Source organism: Populus trichocarpa, chromosome 12 (assembly GCF_000002775.5).
Source record: "Populus trichocarpa isolate Nisqually-1 chromosome 12, P.trichocarpa_v4.1, whole genome shotgun sequence".
Taxonomy (NCBI): domain Eukaryota; kingdom Viridiplantae; phylum Streptophyta; class Magnoliopsida; order Malpighiales; family Salicaceae; genus Populus; species Populus trichocarpa.
Genome location: NC_037296.2, coordinates 15,269,752 through 15,286,744, shown reverse-complemented (window position 1 = coordinate 15,286,744; position 16,993 = coordinate 15,269,752). Strand labels below are relative to the sequence as shown.

The 16,993-nt window shown below is 33.2% G+C and overlaps 3 protein-coding genes and 1 pseudogene across 4 annotated transcripts; 2 read left to right on the top strand and 2 right to left on the bottom strand.

The window, feature by feature from the left end:
• Positions 1-970: 970 nt before the first annotated feature.
• LOC7482087 (remorin) lies at positions 971-2,911 on the top strand. The gene is made up of 5 exons (XM_002318188.4): positions 971-1,431; positions 1,725-1,772; positions 1,883-1,970; positions 2,212-2,293; positions 2,510-2,911. Exons 1-5 carry the CDS (start codon positions 1,236-1,238, stop codon positions 2,708-2,710), a joined length of 615 nt encoding a protein of 204 aa, XP_002318224.3. The 5' UTR covers positions 971-1,235; the 3' UTR covers positions 2,711-2,911.
• A 259-nt stretch (positions 2,912-3,170) lies between these two features.
• On the bottom strand, positions 3,171-6,516 carry LOC7482088 (transcription factor MYB17-like; annotated as a pseudogene).
• A 3,906-nt stretch (positions 6,517-10,422) lies between these two features.
• LOC7484384 (25.3 kDa vesicle transport protein) lies at positions 10,423-12,171 on the top strand. Of its 2 annotated transcripts, none has more exons than XM_002318189.3 (5): positions 10,423-10,866; positions 11,079-11,239; positions 11,390-11,533; positions 11,618-11,688; positions 11,850-12,171. In XM_002318189.3, exons 1-5 carry the CDS (start codon positions 10,676-10,678, stop codon positions 11,946-11,948), a joined length of 666 nt encoding a protein of 221 aa, XP_002318225.1. In that variant the 5' UTR covers positions 10,423-10,675; the 3' UTR covers positions 11,949-12,171. The 2 variants fall into 2 exon arrangements, with proteins under 2 accessions (XP_002318225.1, XP_052301839.1); XM_052445879.1 differs by having other exon boundaries at positions 11,819-11,937.
• Positions 12,172-12,621: 450 nt separating this feature from the next.
• On the bottom strand, positions 12,622-15,142 carry LOC7482089 (transcription factor LAF1). The gene is made up of 3 exons (XM_002318782.4): positions 14,913-15,142; positions 14,014-14,143; positions 12,622-13,502 (listed from the first exon to the last, which is right to left on the bottom strand). Exons 1-3 carry the CDS (start codon positions 15,052-15,054, stop codon positions 12,893-12,895), a joined length of 882 nt encoding a protein of 293 aa, XP_002318818.3. The 5' UTR covers positions 15,055-15,142; the 3' UTR covers positions 12,622-12,892.
• Between the last annotated feature and the right edge of the window lie 1,851 nt (positions 15,143-16,993).

Sequence of the window (16,993 nt, the reverse complement as noted above, 5' to 3'; positions counted from 1 at the left end):
TTTCGCGTCAACTCGAGGTAAGTCTCGGATCACAAATTTATTGGATTTATTCAGATTAATTTATTTTTTTATATTTTATAAAAAAACCTATATCATTTAGAAAAAATAAATCAACAAGTTTTGATTGTGTTTTTCTAAACTGATCAAATTCTTGAGACCCCATCTATCCTAAATTAATCCTATATCACAAGTTAACATATGAAATCAGTCGAATAATGCATAAGATAAATTAAAGGAGTAGATATATATTCATGGAGCAAGAGTTGAGCCCATGATTTTTGGGAATTAGAGGGATCAAACGGTCATGGTCCCATGTTGGTTTCAGATGATATCGATCGAGTCCTTTGACAACCAAAGCCATCTGCTTTCTGTTTCATGTAGCTATTAATCCAAGCCGGCCCCTTTCCGTCGTTGGGATTTCTTTTTCTTCAAGGAATAATTATTGAGGATGACCACATATATATTTGGTGCTTGCTTCCACGACTTAAAGACAGCACCACATATGACTTCAATATTTTTATTTTCTTTTTAAGGAAATATATCATAATAACAACAATAGTTATTGAAAATAGTTAATTTCATCATTTGTTTGTCCTGCTTTTTCAAACGAATTATAAAATGACTCAAGTTTAACATTTAACCCAACCTAATTTTTATTCTAATTTTATCTTTAGTTTTTTTAATTATAAAATTATTTTTAATAACAATACATCAAAATGATTTAAAAATATAAAAAAATATTAATTTAAAGTAAGAGAAAAATAAAATATATTAAATTAAAGGAATGGAAATATAAAAATAATTTCTTGAGTCAGATAATACGGAAAGAAGAGGAGAGAAAAGAAATGCAAATGGGTCTCAAGTGGATCGATTAAAAATATAATTTTTTATTTGGGCACTTTACAGCCTGGTCCACAAGATTCCGTGGTTCATACGAATCTTGGGACCTCGCGCGATTGAATCTTTTCAAGGCAACGCAGCGACACCGTTTCATACCAGGCTGGCATGTATAAAGCTGATTTGGAATTTTAGATACAGTTACCCTCTTCCAACTATAATATCTCAACCAACACCACCCCCACCCTCCTATTTCTCTCCTTCACATCTCTCTCTCACTGTCACTGTTACTGTCACTGTTACTGGCTAGCCACCTCTAGTATATATCTCCATAGCTATCTTCTTGTGGTTTATTTCTTTTTACCCTATAACTTTCCTTGTACCTTGTGTTGAACGATATGGCAGAAGAGGAGCCAAAGAAGGTGGAAACTGAAACCCCATCAGAAACTCCTCCTCCTCCTCCACCACCACTAGCCGAACCTGAACCTGAAGTTAAGGCTCAAAAAGATGTAGCTGAGGAGAAAACTGTAATCTCTACTCCTCCTCTCGTTGAAGAGAAGGTTGAGGAGTCAAAAGCAGTTGCTGTTGTTGAGAGTAAAATATTCTTTCTTTCTTCTTGCTTTTATCCACCTTCTTCATAAGAAAAAAAACCCACTTTGAATTCTTTGTTGTGATTCAATATTTGTTTTTATCTGTATAGATTTTTAATTTTCTAGGGTTTGGTAATTCTGTAAGAATATGTTTTTCTTTATTGTTTCTTTACAGACTATCACTTGATGAATCTTTTTAGATTCTTAAAACATAAAATAAATAAATTCCATGTTTAGTTTTGTTGTTTGATATGTGTTATCACCTTGAATTTTGAATTTTTTGTTTTCTTGGGGCAGAAGCATCTGAATCTGCTGAGGAGAAAACAGAGGGCTCTGTCAATAGAGGTATCCATTGTTAGATCTTAAGATTGTTCTTTTCTTTGATTATGGGTTCTTCTTGTTATTGATTAATTAATATCAGCTTAAGTAATCAACTTTTTTGTTTGTTTGTGTAGATGCTGTTCTTGCAAGGGTTGTTACAGAGAAGAGGATATCACTTATCAAAGCATGGGAAGAGAGTGAGAAATCCAAAGCAGAAAACAAGTATGAGCTTTCTTTCTAGTAGCAATTTTTTAGTAATTTTCAGTTCATTTCTAGATACCCAACTTGTTAATTTCTCTCTTTGATACCTCAGAATGATCTTAAAACACTACTGAGCTATGATTTTTAAATCTCAAGAGTTCTTTCAATACGATGACGTCTCCTGTCTGCTCTACAATTTTCGTATTCTGATATAGTCATATTCTTATTTTACTATATTGAATTTGCTGAATCCATTATGCAGAGCTCACAAAAAACTCTCTTCCATTGCATCATGGGAGAACAGCAAGAAAGCATCTGTGGAGGCTGAGTTGAAGAAGATTGAGGTAACAGCAACTCTTATGAGAGAATTGCAAAACTTTGTCTTGATTTCCCATATGGTCCTCTGAATGTTTAGTTGATGAATTACCGTAGTGTGAAGCAATTCTCCATATTTTAAATGCTAAACAAATTATTCAGGCTGTTTAAAGGGTTGTAGTTGGTAAAGTTTGTTTGACTTTCATATTGGTTTGACATCATTGATAATAATTGCATGTGAGCAGGAAAAACTTGAGAAGAAAAAGGCAGAATATGTGGAGAAAATGAAGAACAAAATAGCAGTAATTCACAAGGAAGCAGAAGAAAAGAAAGCGATAGTCGAAGCTAAACGTGGGGAAGATCTTCTCAAGGCTGAAGAGATAGCTGCTAAATATCGTGCCACTGGAACTACTCCAAAGAAGCTTTTTAAGATGTTTTTAGGCTGAGATTTCTCAGTTTTGATTGAAAATTGTATTATTTGTATAGTTGTTAAGCCTTCATTTGTTACCGTTTGTTTGTTTCTTTGCTGTTTCAATAGGGGAGAATTGGCAAGTGTTCGTTTATTCTGTGTGTCCATGTTGATGTATTTGCGTGTATAGAACATTTCAAGATATTGTTTGGAAATTAAATTATTGAATTTGTGAGAAGCTTATGTGAATCATGAAGTAAATGGAAACTGCAGTATAAGAGCAAATCACAGAGACAGAAGATGTGTGGTTCTGCTGTGTGCCTATGTTTATGGAGGAGAAAACCCTCAATTTATCAGAAAATTAAAGATCTTGATTTATGTGATTGAGACCCAAATGAATAGAAAGTCTTGTTTTCTTGATAATTTCAGATAAGACATGGAGTGGACCGTGTTAGTTGTGGCTCATCCAGAAGATGTTGCAGGTATGCTCAGCAGGCTGAGGGAAAATATCTCATAATGATATAAATCAGTTGATGATAAGAAAATCAAACAGAACTTCTACCATATGCACGAAATTACGGGTTCGTGTCGCAGTCTATCCACAAGATCAAATATATCTATAGATGAAAACTAGAAATAAAACTTATATTTAAGCTAATATGTTGTTCTATATACAAAAAAAACACCCTTCATGTTCACCATAGAACTATCAGGATCACTTGGTAGTCTGGCAGAGCTGAGAAAAACATTCTCCGGTACTCCTTTGAAGAACTTTAGACCTCAAAAACTATTCTTCCATCCAACATTGTTTTGCATTGGACCCCTATTTAAATTCTGGAAGGAGGGCACAGAGATGAAAACTAGAAACACGGTCACCTCTATTGCCTCTACTTTTTCAGAGATCAAGCGGAGAATTGTCAACCAACTTGGTAAACTAGATAGCCTATATACCAGAAATCAAGAGGCTAGAAGAGAGGTGCCCAAAAATCACCATCATCTCCTTTGAGCGACACCACAGTATGCAAAAGGCGAGAAGCAGTTTCAGTCGCAGCTAAAATCAAGGAAGTTGAAAAAACTCTGATTCTTCCCCTATGAATTCCATATCATTGCCTCCTGGGAAATCTAACAGTAGTTTCAATGCTGTATCTGTAGAATCAGCAAATTCATTGGAACCAATGGAATCTGAAACAGTCATCACATCTTCATTTGGCTTGCAAGTATCTTCTTGTTCCTGCGTGGTGTCCATGAAGGTAGTTGTTTTGAAAGGCTTTGGTGAAACCGTGTCGTCGAGGAAAACAGATTCATTTTTTATCGATGGAGGTGTGTCAGATACAAGACTTTCACATGTTTTTCCATATTTTTCCTCAGTAATGCGAAATGTTTCTCCAACTTCAGATTTCCATAATTGGAGAAAGATATCAGGACGGCTCTTAGCTGTTGATGTTGGTTTAATAAGCAATGACTGCTTTGACAAACGGGCCTCAGCCTCAACTCTAGCACTCTCCCATTGTACCATGTGGCGTGCTGAAGGAGATTTGCACTTGATATTGATAGGTTCAGAAGAGGAGGATGACTGGTTGATCTGCAACTTTGGACCAATAGAAGTTAGGCGCTTCTTCAGGTGGGTGTTCCAGAAGTTTTTTATCTCATTGTCTGTTCTTCCTGGTAATTGAGATGCCATGTATGCCCACCTGAGAAGTAGTGCATTGAGTTAAAAAAAAAAAACTTAGAAAGACCAAAAGATGTGGCATGGTTTATGTAAAACATGGAAAGCATACTGATAAGAAAAGGATAAAACAGCAATCCTAAACATTTGATCATCTTTTTATAATACTTTACTTTTATGACATGCTTATCAGAATCCAGCACTTTTTATCACTAAGAGAAAAAAGATTGAACCATTCATACAAAATCCATAGATCAGTAACTCATCTTCTAAACAATTCGTGAATATCGGGAAGAATGAGAAGAAATCTTTTGTATCCCAAATCTGGCTTATCCCCGTATAAAGACCTTTCAACTGATACAGTTTTAGAGGGACTATAAAACAGAAAGCAAAATCTATGCAAAGATTAATTTCTTCATCCTAATGAACATATTGACATGGGATACAAAAGTTCCTCTTCATGAAACAAAGTCCAAATTGAAGTTCAACAAATGAAAAGAAGTGCGTTAGAAAAATAGCAGGAATTCAAAAAAACTGAGAGAAGTGTATTAGAAATATAGCAGGAATCCAACAATCTTCATATACATATCCTCCAATGTCCAAACAAAAGATAATGCACAGGAAACATGAGAGCAAACAGCACATTACTTGTTACCGAGCATGCCATGAAGATGAACAATAGTAGCCTCTTCTGCAGGAGAGAAGGGACCACGTTTAATGTCAGGGCGAAGATAGTTAGTCCACCGAAGCCGACAGCTCTTCCCACATCGAAGGAGGCCTGATCATAATATTTTGTTCATGTTTAACACTTCAGGACATCAATGTTCAGAAACTTCGAGGAGCTCAAAATCAGAGTTTAAGAAGGAATTCCTAGTAGCAAAGCCAACTGGAATTTGATTATTATTAGATTTGTTTTTCACGTAATTAAGGTTCAACCATAAACTTATCTAAGTTGGGGCAGCTTATCCCCAAATATCTAACTTTGATTCATCAAAATTGTTTTGTGTTGAAGGCTAGCTAGTGGCTTTTGTACAATCGCAGGTCTTTTCACAACATACTTAAGAGTTCCCAGGGAGATGCAAGGGTTAGAAACTAGAGTGCAACACGTTTGACATGAAAAAATAAAAGAATAAAACCCCACATAAAAGAAGGCAGGCAAACCCAAAATCATTTCAAGGGTGGTCACAAATCCTCTTCTTTAACAAGTTGAAATAGCAAAAACACCCCAAGCATGATTCCAATCAACCAATAAACAGCAAGGCATAAACAACATGGCCTTTTGAATAATAAAGCATCAAGAAGGGCCATTTGCCTTCCAAAATCCAAGCCAAAGCCATTACACATGTTCTTTTCTTCAAATTTTAACTTGGGTTCAATAAATTTTGAAACTTTAAAGCTGAACATGCCAAAAAGAAAAAGAAAAAGAAACCTGCGTTCTTAGGGAGGCTACGCCAGCAACCAAGACCATGTTTTTGAATGTACTGAACCAAGAGTTGGTCTTCTTCAGGAGTCCAAGGTCCTTTCTTTACTTCATCTTTATCACAACAAGGTACCCTCCCCATCTTCTCTACTGTCAGGCAACAAAACCCACAAAGCTCTCTTAGTTATAAGAGATATGATATGACACCATGACAGTACTACTAAAAGGTTGAGCCTTTAATGAGAAAAAAATCAACTGATGGGATTTGTCATCTGGGGTTTTAATGCTTGAAACAAGCAATAGGGTCAGCCAGCATTTACTTTTACTAGACTCAATAAAAAGAGCTGACTGTCAAGTGCCAGGTTTCATCAAAGAGTTAAAAGTATCTTCAGAACCTAAATTTGGAGAGAATAATGAGTCCCATACAAAGACATAGACACAGCTTTGCTGGTGGTCAACTTATTAACATGTAATGAGCTTTGCTGTAATTAACAACGAAAAGGGGCAAAGAAAACTTCACTTTGTGTGTGTTTTATTCAAAAAAGAAAACATTTTGACAACAAATGACTAATGGTTAAAGATTGAGGAGTGCAAGAAGGAATTGGTGAAGAAGTGAAAGGACATGCCTTTGCAATGATTCTGGACTGAAATCTTAGCTTCTGAAAATGCTAAAACAAGACTTAAAGTAGTAGTGTTTTACTCCAAGTTACTCTCTCATGCTCTTTCTGTGAGTCTTCTTCGAGGGAATAATTGAAGTTATATCTCATTTGATTTATTTATTTGTTAACACATTATCGATGATGGTGGTGGTGACCCAAATCTGTGATATCTATTGTTATGTAAATCTATGTAGTTTAAGTTATTTTTCATTAGATTTATTTATTTATTTATTTATTTATCAACACGTTAATTATTGATGATGGTGATACAAATCTACATTATTGTGCCTAGCTAGGGCTTGAAATCCATAAAATCTAAGTTATTTTCATTAGGTTTATTCATTATTAACATATTATTACGACGACGGTGACCCAAATCCACTATCCACTATATGCATTGATGTGCCCAGGGTTTTAAATCCTTGATCAAATGGGTTTTTTTTATCTTACAAGAGTTCATCGTTAGTGAGAGAGATAGAACTACCTTCGATAAACAATTTGATCCATTAATTTACAAAAAAAATCTTAAGTTTGCTTATTTAATGGATTTTTTAAGTCAGTTTATGCTTGAATTAAAATTAAATTGCTTTCTAAAATTATTTTAAGTATATATTTTCATATTAATATATTAATCTAAAAGATTAAAGAGACTCGAACCTTCATAATCACATAGTGAATAATACATCAAATCTTTTATGATATATGACATTTCTACACTTAATTTTACATTATCAAGTCTGTAAATTGTATTTGAAATAATTTGTGAATTGAAACGTTACATTAGAAGGTCAACAAGAGTGCTGATGTTCACATCATCTTCTTCTTCTTCTTCTTCTTCTTCTTCTTCTTCTTCTTCTTCTTGTTAATATGTCTGGTGGCATATCTCAATCAATTTGCAGACATCAAGATCAAAGTTTTCAAAGATCGTTAACAACAAGAATAGGAAAATTCACAAGAAATTACCATGGAAATTCCCCCCCACCCCCAAAAAAAAAATATATATGTGAAGTATTCCTAAGGTTTTGTTTGATAATAGATCAATAGAGGTTGAAATCTGTACTTGTGAAATTTAAAGTGGCTTGCTTTTACTCTATGGAAAAGTTTATTTCTAAAGTGTTGATGTGATTTTGATTTTGTGGTAGTTTTTATTTTTTAAAATATTTTTAAAATAAAAGTAATATTAAATTGATAATTTTAAATATTTTTTTAATAATTTTAATATATTAATATTAAAAATAAAAATATACTTTTCATTTTCAAACACATAAAATAAAAAATATATCAAAGGGCTTGAGATCTGCACAGCAGGTCTCGAGTTCGAGTCAGGATGTGCACCTTTTATAAGAGCCTGGGACAGCTGGGGTTTTACTCGCTCACCTAAACCCATAAAGTACGCTTTCCAAGAACTGAGGTTTCCTCAAATCCAAAAAAAAAAAAGTAATGGACTTGCACACATTGATATTTTTGAGACAAAATACATGCTGAAAAGGTATTTTTAACCGTATTATTAAATACAAACAGTGAGTTTTAGTTTTATGGTAGTTCCATCTAGAAATATATTGCCAGCCATGTGTATTTTATCATAAGAATTAATAGAATATTTAATATTTGCACCGAGGCTTGTGGCCCAGCGGCAGAGGCAAGGTTTTCTTGCCTCTGTCACCTGGGTTCGAGCTTCAGCGTGGACGCTTGTTACTCCCGCGGTGTCTTATCTGCCTACTGGGCTTGCAGGGTATTCAGTGGGTCCGGGGATTAGTTGTGGTGCGTGTAAGCTGGTCCGGACACCTCGGATTACAAAAAAAAAAAAATAGAATATTTAATATTTTATGTGAAAGAAATAAAAAATAAAAAAATGGCCCAATTAATGGGTAGGGCCAAGTTCACATAATCATTGCCAAAAGGACTAAAATCATGGGCATTGGCAAACAAGATAAGTGTCTCGTAGATGACTAACTGGCAATTAAGGTAAAGAATTATTGTTAGAAAACAGTACATATCTCGTGAAACCAAAAGCTTTTGAGTACTATTGTTAATAAGCTTGTGATTATCTCTGGACATCATAAGTCTTAGCCCCAGTTTAGTAATTGGGTAAATTTTTTTTTAAAAAATAATTTTTTTATATTTTTAGGATTTGTGCTCATATGAAAAATAATTTTTTAAAAATAAAAAAATATTATTTTGATGTGTTTCTAAAAAAAAAACATTTTAAAAAGTAACTCTTATTGTACTTTCAAATACCAATCTTTTACCGTTACTCACTCCACCCTTCATTGATGCATTGCTTAAATCTACTTTACCGATTCTTTGTAAGTATATATTTTATTTTAGAATAGTTTTTAGGGTTGCAGTTTGAAAGATAAAAAGATCGAATTTATTAATTTCAAAAGAGATTAAAAAATAAAATTATTTTATATTTTTATTTTTATCTTTTCAACCCGACACATTTCTATATTATATTTTTGTATGTAATTCTTTTGTTGTTGTCTCAAGCACGAACTAAACATAACCTTTTAATTTCTATTGAAAATCAATTAGGTCCTATATATCCTGGAGAAGAATCAAATGCTAGATCTTTTCTATTATAAAAAAATAAATCAAGTTTTTATTTTTGTTTCTTGAGACATCTCTTAATAATAATAAAAAAAAAAGCCCGGGAGATCCAGCAGATCGAATTGACATGGCCATGGGGTCACGGATGCTGCATTAGCAGAAAGGCTAGGCAAAAATCAGAGGGCCTCTTGCCATACGATACAAGCACGGAATCAAAGTGACCGTTGGATTCTAGAGCTCCTCCATTAATGAGCCTGCTTTGTGGAACGATTCATAAGTTAATGCTGCTGTACTAGGGTACATTTACAATTTACAATTTACAATTTATAATTTATAATTTATTGGAATTCTTATAAGAGTAGCTGGATTCAGTAATTGGACTCCCAGGACAAGTCAGATGCAGTTATTTCCGGTGTCCTCCCCGGACAGGATTTGTTTGTTTAGTGTACGCGGTAATACTGTGTGTTTTTCTTTATTGAGAGACTAATATTTAAAATAAATTTAAAAATATATATTATTTTAATATATTTTCAAACAAAAATATTTTAAAAAAAATTAGCATATAATACTAAGTACTATTTTAATATATACTAAGTACTATCTTAATAGTAATTCAAAGCAGTGTTATAAACCCTAGCCCAACCTGGCAGGTCAATTTAATAATTCAGTACGACCAAGTCTTATTTTAAAATGATCTTTTTTATTACTAAAAATATTCTAAAAAAGAGAATATTTTTCCTTGATGCTTAATTTTTTATGATCTTACCGCATGTGCATCAATAAAAGAATGGTACAAAAACCAATTTTCAGGGATGATTATTTTCGGTTCGGTTTGGTTTTTATCAAAAAAAAGTAACCAAACCGAGTTTTTTTTTTTAAAAAAATCAAAACCGGTTCAAACTGACCGATTTTGATTCGATTCGGTTTGGTTTTTTAGGACAAAACCGGTTCAAACCGGTTTGACTCGGTTTTTTCCGGTTTTTTTTGTTTTAGGCTTATAAAACCGAAACCGAACCGGTCGGTTTTTTCAAAATTTTAATTAGTTTAATCGGGTTTTTTTCACTGTTCGGTTTTTTGGTTTTTCCGGTTTGTTTTCGGTTTTTTTCTCACCCCTACCAATATCTAATTAAAATCTTATAGAAGATAGGAATTAATTTTGATATCAATGACCATTTTAAAAGAGAAATATCCCATACAATAAGCTCTATATGTGAATAAATGTGGGTAATGCAAATCTAATTGCTCCTATTTTAGCATTTGATTATTGTTTTAAAATAAAAAAACACAGAGATGGTGGAAAGACACGTCACTATTTTGAAAAACACAAAGATTGTGGAAATTAAGACGTCACCGTTTTGAAATTATAAAAATTCATTTTAAAATTATCATGATCTTTTCTGCTATAAAACAGTAATAGAACGCTAACTAAAAAGACTTCTATAGTGAGAAAGAAATAAAGCAGAGAAAGAAATGAAAAGATGTAGAAGAAAGGAAATGAATATTCTCTATATTTCCTTGAAAAAACCTTTTCCCATCTTTTTTCCATCACCCCCATGTTTTCTTTTGCACGTCCAAAGGGAACAACTTCAACACCAAGTCTCACTGATCTCCTTTCGGCCCTATAAATGGCCAGCTTTATGTTCAGCCTCAACCCACAAAACCTTGTCTGCATACAAACCTAATTCGGTTCTTAATTAATTTCTTGGGATGGTTAAGATAACAATAGTTGGAAGGGTGATTGATGGGCTGCCTCTTGCCCAAGGGCCTAGGTATGTGAATGAAGAGAATGATAATTTCTTATGTTACAAGCAACAAGGTGAGTTCATACTCAAAGAAATCTCAAGAGGAGCCTTGATACCTTCCATGATGACCATTCGCATTGATCATCACTCTCTCAAGTATCCTTTTCCTTATCTTTATTTCTTAAAACAGTATTAATAATAATTGCTTGATGATTTCTTATAGATTTGTGCACATATGAGATTAATATAAGCATCGAGTGCAGTTAATTGCTTCTTTAGAAAAATGGAAAGGACAATGTGAAAAAAACAGGGCTGGTTTTTTTTTTATATTTTTTTGGGTTTTTAACTTTTTATGCTTGGAAATTAAGCTACTTGATTGGGAATGGTGCCTGCTTCATGACATTATGCGATTCTTCATATCCAAGAAAGCTAGCTTTCCATTATCTACAAGACTTGCAAAAGGAGTTTGAGAGATTGGACAATAGCCTAGTTGAGAAAATTACAAGACCATATAGTTTTGTTAAATTCGGTAATCTCTGCAACCCTACTCTCTTAGTTTGATGCTATATTTGCATGGAAAATTGGTGACTGGTGTTCTTGGTATGCACAGAAATTGCTTGCTATTATGCCGGCATTTCTTTATTTTTGCTTAGCAACCTCTATTCAAATTGGCTTGCAGATGGTGTTATTGGGAGTATTAGGAAGCAGTATATAGACACGAGAACTCAGGCTAATCTATCGAAGCTAAATGCGAATAGAAAAAAAGATTTAGAAATCATCACAGAGCACATATCAGAAATTCTGCAAAGAAAAAGAAATTCAGGTAAATTATTCTTATTTTATGTTACATTGATCATAAACCATGTTTACAAAAAAAATCTTATGTATTCTGCTCTTCAATTGTCAGAAATCTCCGAAAGACTACCGGCAACGACTCCAAGAACAGCCTCTCCTGTCTGGGGTTCTCCCCTGCTAGAGGTGTGTTCATTTAATGAAGAGACAATGTAGAATTAATTACTAGGAAAAATGGATTCTCTTCCTCTCTTATATTTTCTTTTTATCCTATTTTTTCAGCAACAAACATAAGGTTACCATTTTCTTTTATCAGAATCATAACATATAACATGCTACCCAATCAGGTGATTGCACTGAAATGGACACCAATTACAACCATTGTTGCAGTTGCTGCTATCCTGTTATGGGCAAGCCTAGTTCTCACAGATAATTTTATCATCTAGAACTCATGAAAGAGTTCAAGCTATACCATGAAAAAAAAAATCATCATCAGAAATCTTAAGAGGACAATGTCCGTTTATAAAATGATCCATCAATGTCTGTAAATATTTTTTTTATGCACAAAAAATTGTCTTGTGCTTGATTATGTAATGCTATGAATCATCATCTTCTTTGTGAACTTGAACACTAATCAATGCGAGTCAGTACCTACTTAGGAATATTATATTCGTTCTAATCTCCAATGCACATTAATAAATCCCAGGATTAGGCAGAAAAACTTTGATTCCTCCATTTACAGCCCTACGCCTGTGCTGGCAGTAGTGCCGGTATGGAATTTTTAGTTCTGAATTTATCAAAAGTCAACGGATATAAACCCTTTCAATAACATGGATTATTCTCTTCTTGCGCTTGTTTGTTCATCTAATTTATTACTTGCAGCAGCCCTAAACCCTTTTGAGTTTTTCCTTTGTATCAAATGTTTAAGGTAGGTTTTGTTACTGTCTTGAGACAGAAGAAACGAAGATAGAGGAGACATATCCATGTACCTCTTGGAACAGGGAGATCCAGAGGGATAGCTTGAGAAGTTTATGTCCTCTAACCAAACATATTTATGTCTTTTTGTATATGTACCTTCTATCTCGAGACACCAACTAAACAGAACTTGCATCATCAAGAGACAAGAAATTGACATATTCTTTATTCTTGAAACAATCAAGGTGCCTCCAAAAGCAACTCCATGGAAGAATAACCACAAACTCAACAATTGCTAAAGCCTATTACATTATCTACACGCCTGGTTTTGAGGAAGGAACTGGAAGGGGCCTAGCTAGCTACAAATTCCTTCCCTGCAGGCCTTCTTATTTGAGTATCAATCTTCTTCTTTTTTCTTCTTTTTTGTATAATCAGAAGTTATTCTTCCTTGCAGTTGCTTTTGGGAACTAAGCCCTCATATGTACATCACATCACCAATATTACGGAAGTTGAATTCCCTACATAAATCCTCTCCAGAGCTAAAATCAAACTCATTTCCTGGACTCTGGCTTTCAAATTTGAATTCTGAACTAAAAATGTCGCCGCTCGAACCATCGCTTAGAGAATTTTGATAGTCGCCACCAAATGCTCCTTCTTCCAGTAAGTAATGATGCATGAAACTAGTGTCTTGGAAGCTTGGATTATGATCGAATGTACTCTTTGAAACCACAGGCTCACCTGAACTTGCAAAGCTGTCAAGTGAGAGCCACTCAGCAAACATAACCTTTGGTAATAAGGAGCTTCTGTTAGGTTCTTTAAGATAGTCAAACATCCGTGGAAGTACCGGCCGGTCGATATCAGTTGATGGTTTTTCCATATTCATTGACGATTCAGGACTTTGCATTTTAAGCCTTTTGGGAGAGGGTGAAAGATCCATATTGTCTGAGTTTGAGCTGGCAGATTGAGTCTTATTAGGAGATTCCATTCCTTCAGCTTTGAACAACTTTTTCTTCAAATAGGAATGCCAATGGTTCTTTATCTCATTGTCTGTTCTTCCAGGCAAATGCTGTGCAATTTGAGACCACCTAGTCATTCCAAAACAGATTGTCTCCATATATCAGTTCCTCTCTATGAATACGAAGGAAGGTAATAATGCAGTGGTTATGACAAATTCAGAAACACAAATCCTATGGTGCTTCGGGCGCATTGAATTCAAGGATTTTAAATGGAATCATATTCTAGTTTCCTTGCATCATTGTAAAGGTTTCAAACTACAAGTTGACCTACAATGGTATGTTATCTGGTTATAAAAAAATCCCTGTCGAGTATCATCAAAACAAAACGTGGCTTGATTTGGTGGAGGCACTTGCCAGACAATTCAAAGAATACATGCTAGGCTAGCATCTTAGCAATAATCTATATTATCAGAATTTCTTGCAAATTTTTATTATTTGACCTAAAATGTCCATGATCATCCAAATCCTACTCTCCTACTTATTAATTCTCATTGATGGGGCATCCCACCTAATAGCAGAAAGGTGTTAAGAGTGGTCCTTAAGGCCATAAGAGTGATTATTTTTAATGAATCCTACTTACTTGTTGCCTAACATGCGATGAAGGGTCAGGATTGTCTCTTCTTCGTCTGTAGAAAACGCCCCTCTTTTCAGTCCTGGTCTCAAGTAATTAATCCATCTTAATCTGCAGCTCTTCCCAGTCCTCTGCAAGCCTGCATTAGTGCAATAATTACTTAACACTACCGCTTCATGATCAGGACCTTAAGAAAGTCAACTGACAAATGGCTTTTTAGTTATTTCAACGGTAATTCATCATCATTCTTTTTCCCTTGAAACTTAGAGATTCTGCTACAAATGATGTTTTGATGATGCAGGCAGTCATCTAAATTTCTAAATAATTAACCAAAGAATGATCAGCCAACTGAATCAGCCAGTTGATGAGAAGCAGGTAACTCTTAAGCTTGGCTTTACTCAAGAACCGTGAAGACTTGTCAGTAACTCTGATGACTCTTCACTTACAGCTGGGCCATTTGTTTTAACAGAGAAAATTATTAAAAAATTAACTGTCAACAATCATCTTAAAATAATTGATCACGGAAACCATAGCACACAGACTCAACAATAAGTTAAATTACTCCCACCAAAATGAAAATTCTGTCCAGCCCTTGAAAAGTTCCTGGTAATGATTCATCAAAGTTGGATCACTCATGCTCAAGAAAAATGCAATGCTTCTGGAAATATAAGAACACATGCAACCTTTTTGAGCAATGCTATAGGATACAGCATAGCACACCTGTTTCTATGAAAAAAAATCTTGAAAACTAATATATAGAGCTATTTATGAGAATAGCTAGGTGCTTAAAATCATCACAAAATTATTATTTTTATTACTAATTCCCATTCAAATTGAAGTACATTAGCAAAATGGCATGTTGGTTTGCAATGCACGAAACTGGTGAATAATGAGTGGGGGGAAATTACCAGCATTAATGGGGACAGAGCTCCAACATCCATGGCCATGTTGAAAGACATAGCTTCCAAGCCTTTGATCTTCTTCAGGTGACCACAAGCCTTTCCTGTGCCTTAGCTTTGGCTTTGGCTTGTCTGATGATTTGCACCCCATTTTGCCAAGAACACCGATGATGAGAAGGATTGGTGACTTGTACAAGAGAAAGAGAGTCTTGGACTTTGTGATGGATGCAATGAATGCCTTTGGCATATAAAGCAAAAGGATTAGTTGCAGTTTACTATATTAAAAATAGATTATAAATTGTAAGCATGATTTGACGAGCTAGAATTCTTAAAATATTTTATTTTTGTTTTGTTGGCTAATATTATATACAAGGACGAATAAGTAATAAGATACAAAATATTTCTAAAAAAAAGAAGAAGAAGTTATATATTAAATGAGTATTTTAGGCCAATAATACTCAAAGTCAATGTAGGAAGTATTATTCTCTTGAATTCTCTAATTTTATTATAGATACCGAATCAGAAAAATAAATTTAATCTCAATTCATAAAATTAATTAATTCCATAATTACTTGAACAAGAAATGAGTAAAGAGGGTGCATGTCTTCAATTGTGTGTAATGTTATTTTTAATTAAAAAAAATGAATAGATTTTTATTAAGAAAATAAAAATTAATAGTAGACATAAATTGTTGTTGTGTAATTCACTTTTTCAAGAAGTTGTGATTCAAATATTTGTCTGTTTTTATATGATAATCTGCTTATTTCAACTTAATTTGTATTTGGAAAAATATTAAATTGATATTTTTTAAAATATATTTTAATAATAAAAAAATAAAAATATATTATTTTAATATTTTTAATTAAAAAGCATCGTAGATGGGCCACTTAATAATTAGATGAGGTTGTCAAGTTTTCTGCGTCCTCCTATGCGATTGGTAATCAATTTAAATTCAATTAATTACTGCTACTATTTTTTACCACCAGCAGTAACCATAACCAGTAAGTAACTAAATTATAATTAACTGAGTTGAATTTTGAGAGATTGTCTATAATTAATCTCCTTCCTAATTAACTTCTTGAATTCAAACATTAGGATTATGGAATGATGTATCCTTTTAATATTGTCTAAGAAAAAAACTTAGTCTCATTTGACACGTTTTAGAAATATCGAATACAAACAAACATAGCACACAATTGAAGACAATAATAAAAATTCAAATTCTATATTGACTTCTAAAGAAAGGTAAATATTTAAAAGAAATTTATGTTGTATCGATTATTTGTATAAACTTGAAAATATAAATTGAAGCAATAATCAATCCTTTGATTTTAAAAAATTTATGGTTATTATAATATTATTTTTAGATTTACTCGGTCTTTTATTTTTTATATCATGAGCGAAAATAAATTTAGCGAAAATAAATTCCTCAAACTTCTGTTCAAGATCTTTTATTATAAAATCTGTTTTAGCATATATAATTATGTTGAAATCCCAATTATGAATTAAAGATGCAAAATTTATTGTGATGGTGATTATGACAATGTGACCATGAAATTCACTATGTATATTATAATTTCCATTATCAAATGGACCCTTTGAGCATAAGAATTTAACCCTTGTACTGATCGATAGGGGGTTTTCTGTGAGAAAAATCCCCCAATTTAATTAACATCAGTTTATATCGCTCTTATTTTGTAAGTTCAACCTAATTCTTAATTGGATTGGATTGGATTGAATTGTAATTAATTTAGCGATCTCTATTCGTCATATGAGTTTGTTTTCCGATTTCAATCGGGTTCAATTGACAAAATTAGCCTATTATAGGGCAAATTTGCTAAAAGAAAAATCTCACAAAGGTTTGTTTGCGGAATTAAAACAAACAAAAGGATTAAAGTGGGTTGTTTCTCTGTGAAAAATGAAATGTTGGCCTAATTCTAATTAATATTTTTATTTGGAAAAAATTTAAATTAATATTTTTTAATAATTCTGATATTGTGCAATATAAATAAAATTATTTTAATATATTTTCAAATAAAAAAATTATTTTAAAAAGCACCCTACAACAAAATTACACACACTTAGTTGAG